We start from the raw sequence: 7,178 nt of genomic DNA on the forward strand, positions 1-7,178 counted from the left end.
GAGGAGAGGCTACGGGACCTGAACCTGTTCAGCCTCCACAAGAGAAGGCTGAGGGGGGATCTAGTGGCCTGTTACAAACTAGTCAGAGGGGACCAGCAGGCATTTGGGGAGTCCCTGTTCCCCCGAGCACTACCAGGAGTGACTAGGAATAACAGTCACAAGCTGGCAGAGGGTAGATTCAGGCTAGATATCAGGAGGCGCTACTTCACGGTCAGGGCGGCTAGGATCTGGAACCAACTTCCAAGAGAAGTGGTGCAGGTTCCTACCCTGGGGGTCTTTAAGAGGAGGCTAGATGAACACCTTACTGGGGTCGTTTAACCTCAGGACTTTTTCCTGCCATGGCAGGGGGTCGGACTCGATGATCTGCTCAGGTCCCTTCCGACCCTACAAATTATGAAACTATGAAACATATTATTTCCATGTATTCTGCTGTATTCCTATAAACGGCATGCAGTATTTTCTAATCTTTTTTTCTTCTTAAACAGACACCATATCATTCAGCATACCAAAATCCTTCAAACATAAAATGAACCCAAATTTTCAAACTCACAATTTCCAAAAAAAGGGAAAATAATCAAACGAAGACACTTACAAGACACAACTTATTTGGTACATACAGGGCTTCTGCATTTACTTGAATTTGATACGAAGGCCACTTGAAAAAAAACAAGATTCTAAACAGTGCACCTTATATATCTGAAGGAATACAGTATATGCAGAGAAACTACTTTAAGATTTCTGCAGCAATCTAAAAAAGAATACCATCAACCTGAAGATGACATTCACACATGCATACTATTTTTATACCTAACCCCAGGATCATGGTAACAGAAAGGAATCACAGGAATAATGCATCTCTCCATTGCTTGTTTGTTTACACTGTGCATTTGCCTGCACTTTGTCAGTCTGCTGATAGTACATCGGGCCCTGCAAGAAACTGTTTGCTGGTAACAACTGCAGTGAAGCTGAATACAAATAGGTTCCAAACAGCAAGCGTGTCCCAAGAGAAAGGGAAAGCAGCACTTGGGTTGATGCTCATCTCTGGTCCCTCCCAAGAGAATGACAAAGTAATAAGAGAAAGGCCTAATTTTGAATATTTCCAATCATCCCCTCTCTAAAAATCTGCACATCATTTAAAAGGCTATTTTATGAGAAAGTCCAAATAACCTAATATAAAAACATAATGCTATTCTCCATTCCCTGCCTGTTTTAATTTTCAACTTTAATGTTTCCTCGATGTGCTTTTCTGGTGTTCTACAAGTCTGGAAACCCATGAGGCAACTAATAACATAAGAAGCCAAGGACACAAGTATAACCAAAAGGAAATTCAGTCCAGTCTTGATGCTGCACTGAAGAAACAGCTGAGCACTCTCCTGGCATGGGGAGGAGAGGAATCCTTGAGTGCTAACAAAGCAAGGGGGCAGTTCACTACCACCATCTGCTAGGTGCCCAAAACTGGGCACAGTACTCCAGATGTGGCCTCACCAGTGCTGAACAGACAGGAATAATCACTTCCCTTGATCTTCTGGCAACACTCCTGCCAATGCAGTCCAGTATGCTGTTAGTCACCTTGGCAACAAGGGCAGTGTTGGCTATATTCAGCTTATTGTCCACTGTAACCCCCAGGTCCTTTTCTGCAGAGCTGCTGCTTAGCCAGTTGGTCCCCAGCCTGTACTGGTGCATGGGATTGTTCTGTCCTAAGTGCAGGACTTAGCACTTGTCCTTGTTGAACTGCATGAGATTTATTTTGGCCCAATCCTCCAATTTGTCTCTGAATCCTAGCCCTAACAAGCCTATTTATTACTCCCCTCAGCTTGTCGTCATCTACAGACTTGCTGAGGGTGCACTCCATGCCATCTTCCAGGTTGTTGATGAAGATGCTCTTCCCTCTCCATTAGGTGGATTCTGTCTTTTCGTAGTAATCCTTATTCTTGGAACATCATCCTGTGGTCAAAGAAGCCAAAGCCCTGCTGGCGACACCACCTGTGCAGCCAGGCATCGATCTGCAGGATGCACCCAATCCTACTCAGTCTCTTTCCCTTGACTGGAAGGATCAAAGAGAATACCACCCAAGACCCTCTCCCCTTCATACTGGCACCCAGAGCCCTGTAGTCACCTTCGATCTGCTCAGGATCTCCCATGGCAGTATCATTGGTGCCCACATGGATAAGCAGCATGGGGTAGTAGTCAGAGGGCTGGATGAGTCTCAGTAATCCCCCCATGACACCTTGGATCCAGGCGAGCAACAGACTTCCCGAGACAACAGGTCAGGGTCAGCAGATGGATCCCTCTGTACCTGCAGAAAGGAGTCTCCAACCACCACCACCTGTCGCTTCTTCTTGGTAGCAGTCATCTCAATCCTTCCCATCCTGGGGAGGCCTGTCCTGTCCACCTCCACTAATGTAACATGCTTCTCACCTTCTCTTTCTAGGGCTCCATATCGATTCTCCAGGCAAACTGCTGCAGGTGGAGACGAAAATTTCTGCTTGCTGCCAGAGGTCACAAGCTTCCAGCATCCACCTTCCTGGGAGTCCATGTCCTCTCCTTTCCCTAACGTTACCCTCTGGCAGTTCTTCCTCCACAGTCCCAGAGGTCTCTTCCAGCACTAAATCAACAAACTCCTCATGGTGGAGGATGCTTCGTAGCTCTCTTGCCTGTTCCCTGAGAAACACCACCAGGAGGCACCGCTCACACCACAGGCACCCCCCAACCTGGCCATCACTGGAAGGAACCTGCAAGCCGCAGTCCCCACAGCACCAAACCTGGACCTCAGTGGAAGCCTTGATGATGCACGGTCCTGCCTGGACAGAAACCTCACAGATGCAAGCAGAGGTAGTTGCTGTGGTTCTGGCACTCCAACAGCCTCCAGCCATTTCCCTGAGTCTCTTGATCTGCCTCTTCTCTCTTACTGCCCTTCTTCTAAGTCCACCTTTCCTAGCAAACTCACCTGAAAGCTGGTGTGTTTACTGTTGCTTGGCTCCAATGCATTCCTTTTTCCCTCCTTCCTCACACCAAGCTGAAAAGCTCTCCCCCCTCAAAGGGAGGGACGGGGACATGCATCTGGCCTGCAAACTGACCAGCAACCTGCATGCAAACTGCCTACCCTGTTTGATGCCCCTTCTCACATCAAAGGGGTAAAATAATGGCAGAAGGCCCCCCATAGGTCATGAAGCAATGTCCTCACCCCTAGGATCAATTTAGGCACACAAACACACTTATAATATCCATCAGGAGTACAGTACCCAGTGAAAGCACTGAAGTCACTACAGCAGGGAGCACAATCACACAGGAGCTCACCAAGATCCTTCTTGTAAGTTTGCCCCCCAATTTTAACTACTAATACCTGAAGCCCTGGCAAGGAGATAGTAAAGTCTACTTGGAACGAGCAAAGTTCACATACCTGTAGTGCCAAGGAACAGCAGGACCATGATCCAGTAGGCCCAAAACAGGATAAGCGCAAGGAAAGTCCAGAACGGCTGGAAGACTAGCAGTGGCAGGTGGATGAAGACCTTGCCAGCCACGTGGAACAAGGCAATGGTGAGAGCTACTCGCTTGCGCATGACTATCATTATCAAGAACAGGATAACCTGGGGGAAAGAAGTTTCCATTTGACATGTCAGGTGACAAAAAAATAGCCCATCTGCTAGTGACTGATGCAGGATCCTCAAACAGAAAACAATCAACTTCCAGCACAGCATCATTTGCCATCCTAACTACCAGCCAATGAGACCAAACTTTAAAAATCTTTTATCATTCAGATTAGGAGGTAAATTAAGTTCAATACAGAGTGTATGTTTAAGAATTCTTGACCTTTTAAATGCTTTTCAAATTGAACACAACTCCAAACCAAACTGCTCAATTAAACCTTGCAATCCCAGACAAAAATCACAAAAATGCAACTAATGTCACCATTAACCCTATCTTTTTATATTGAACCTAATGGACTTCTGAGGTAAGTTTATTAACAGCTGATACCATGTTGTGGAGCATATGCTGCGTTCAACAGCTGCACAGGTATTTCCCATTAGACTTGTTAGGATTGTAATTTTAACCATATATTTGTGCAGCATTTTGAGATGGGGTAAGCTCAATATCAGGAACGCCAATATTAAATTATTGTGATGTTACTAGAGGGATGTGGATGGGAATAGAGCAGCAAACAATTTCATGAAATAAATGGTAAATAAGAGTCTTTAAGCAGGTATAGTTACTGTGCATGCAGGCCCTGAAGAATTCTAATCAACTAAACTCAAGCAAAGAAGTATCATCTCCATTAAGTTCCTTTAGTGAAAATCTTCCAAATGAAAGTAAACATACAGATTCAGGGTCCCAATATGACAGTTGCTCTATGCTTGGAAGTCCTATTCGGCTTCTGAGAATGATCCAGAGCAGCTGCAGGCTCAGGCCCTACAATACTCTCTCCCTCCTGACACCAAAAAAAATATGTTGTCCAGCAGAGCCTACTGGTAGAAAGCATGCAACAGAAAAGGATGTTGATTCAGAGGTATTTTTCATGCTTCATGCACATAATGCAAGGCATCTGAAAAACAACAGCAAGAGGCAATACTTTGTACAGTTTAGTTGTTAACAAAGCACTTACTGTGAAGATGGTAGCTGAAATGGCATAGACCAGCAGAGCCTGAAGATTGTCTTCAGCTATTTGAAGCTCATCAGCTGTGAGGGTTTCATTGATGGATGTTTTTTGCTTAGCATACAGCCACCACAGTACTCCCGTGCCACCTATATTTCAAAGCAAAAAGGGACAACAGGATATGTGATGTGCACACACAAAAGCTGAAATCAAGACAAATCCAGCAGTTTTTATTCTGAGTCCAGCTTGATAGAAAATACCCATGTGCACTGAAGTTACTTCATGAGGAAACATTTTGGAGGCTGGAGTGGTGTTGGGCTTCCAATCTGCCTCCTAGTCACATAAGAACTTTTCCTGGCCTGTGCAAGCCCTTGCTAAGTCTACTTAGGTCCTGGTGGTGCCTTGGCTCAGTACTCTATTTCATGTGGTTTAGGAAGAACAGAGGAGGGCACTGAATGTGTGAGGTCTGGCAAAACCAGATACTGCTGCCATCTGCAGGACTAGAGAAAAAAAGGGGGAAGGGAAGGACAGTAGGAAGAGATCTCATGGAGTGATAAGGGTGGGGAATTAGTAAGAGAGCAGGTGTAAGAACTGAGTGAAGGAGGCTTAAAGAGACACAAGAGGAATAAAGAAATAGCAGTAAGTGAAAGGGCAAACACCTCTCAAGAGACAATTGACACCAAGGGAAGAGGAAAGGGAACAACTGACAGCAGAGAAAGGGAGTAAATCCACAATGCCAGAAATAGTACCTTAGCTCAACTGCAGATGTGCCTCTACCTCAAGAAGAACGATTTGGAAATTGGAAATGCAGTACTGACAGAGAAGGAGCTAGAATAGCTCACTTGAGATAGAAAACAAAACTAAAAAATGAAAAACCAAAATTAAGACTTGGTGAAGAGAGGGACGTGACATATCAAAATCAGCTTCCACAGTGAAATCCTGAACCCAGGAAAGCCACCGGCACAACTCTCATCGCCTCGAAAACAACCATCTAATACAAACCAAACTATATGTTTCACACAAGACACTTTATTTGGTGTGCATACACTGCATGACTTCTCAGTATATAAAGAACAGGTGAGAGTGGGACAGGTTATTTTGTTCTTTCAAAAATCATCACCTATGAAATTTCTGAATAGCATACAACCCAAGGATCTAGTTTTACTGTCTCCTTTCTGATCACATCCATCATCAATGATCATAAGAGCTAAGTATTTTGACGATAGTTTTACTGATATACTGAAATTCTTCTAAATTTGCTACATCGTGAAATACACAGGTACTATGAAAAATGATGGCTGTCACATCACAGTTCATCCACTCTACTAGAACTTGGCTCTCACAAACAAGGATACCAATCATACTTACCAAGTGATCCCAGAATTACAAGAATTGTTAAGATCCAAACAAGTACTCTTGAAATGTACCTGATTATGACCATCAAAATCATGGACAGCACTGCAGGGGAAAAAAAAAGCAGAGTAATTATTTCAAACAGGACGACCCATGAAAACAAGCTTTTCCTGAGGAAGAAGTAAAAAGTTTAACTAACTGCACTCCAATGTATTTTTAAAGGACATATTTATGTCCAAACTTTACTAGCTCATTACAAAGATATACCGCAGCTGGTTTCTATACTCCTGTTTTTTCCACTTGCCAATTAAATAAAAAAGCATGTGCACTTTTACAACAGTGCATTACACAGAAAACATAATGCATACACACACATAGATGTAGTCACACATAGGGAGAGAACAGGACATGACAAGACTGTGAGTTTAACATAATGAGTTGGGAAATCATTGTACAACTCCTCAACAGTGGAGCAGAATACACATGCAAACACACATGCCAAACAAGTGCAGATATTATGACAAGTATGTGTTTTAAGATGTCATGTTAGTGACAAGGAAAAAATTACTATGTTGTGCTATATTTGCTTTCATCAAAGGAGGTACTTTAGTGAGTTTTACTGATACAGTTGTACACCCTATGGGTACAGCCTGCTAAAAAGTCCTCCTTAAATTTCACAGATTAACTTGTATGCGTACAGATGACATCTCTAAGTGAAAGTCACTGGGGTCTGCTTCACGAATTAAATATTCTAACACTCTCACTTTATTTTTTAATTATTAGAGAATAAAAAGATACTAAAGCAATCATATTTCCACCCTTATTTAACTTAAAAGTGACCAAAGTAATTTTATGTAAAAATCTGCAGTATATCTATAAAACAAAATCTGGCACTCTAACAAAAGCTCTGCTAACATAGCCAACTATTTTTTTAAATTCTGGTTTTCTTTCTTTTTTTAAACTTTTAGGTCACATTCTTACAGCTCTCAATTTTACCACTCAGTACAATGGAACAACCAGTTCAGTGAGTTTCTTTGCAGTTAATGCTAAGAAGTGATTTTGTGGGGGTTTTTTAAACTGACATCTGGCATTCTCTCTTTCTTGCCTGTAGAGACATACTGGCTAGAGACAGTTCTTTCTTGCTGGTAAAGCCTTTGTGGCACCCTGTAGTCAGTCATAATGTCAGAACTGTACTTTTTTTTCTAACCACACACTGTTTGGACAGATGGCAAAC

General features: G+C 43.0%; 1 protein-coding gene across 1 annotated transcript in view; it reads right to left on the minus strand.

Moving 5' to 3' along the window:
- SLC44A1 (solute carrier family 44 member 1) overlaps positions 1–7,178 on the minus strand; it is a 119,917-nt gene that overhangs the window by 37,994 nt on the left and 74,745 nt on the right. Inside the window, exons 7-9 of the mRNA XM_019518204.1 lie at positions 5,960–6,049; positions 4,601–4,740; positions 3,401–3,587 (exon numbers count right to left, since the gene is read on the minus strand). Coding sequence (XP_019373749.1) covers positions 3,401–3,587; positions 4,601–4,740; positions 5,960–6,049 — 417 coding nt within the window. The remainder of the gene's footprint in view (positions 1–3,400; positions 3,588–4,600; positions 4,741–5,959; positions 6,050–7,178) is intronic.

The sequence above is a fragment of the Gavialis gangeticus genome, unplaced genomic scaffold (assembly GCF_001723915.1).
Source record: "Gavialis gangeticus isolate Ggan-Ray unplaced genomic scaffold, GavGan_comp1, whole genome shotgun sequence".
Taxonomy (NCBI): Eukaryota; Metazoa; Chordata; order Crocodylia; family Gavialidae; genus Gavialis; species Gavialis gangeticus.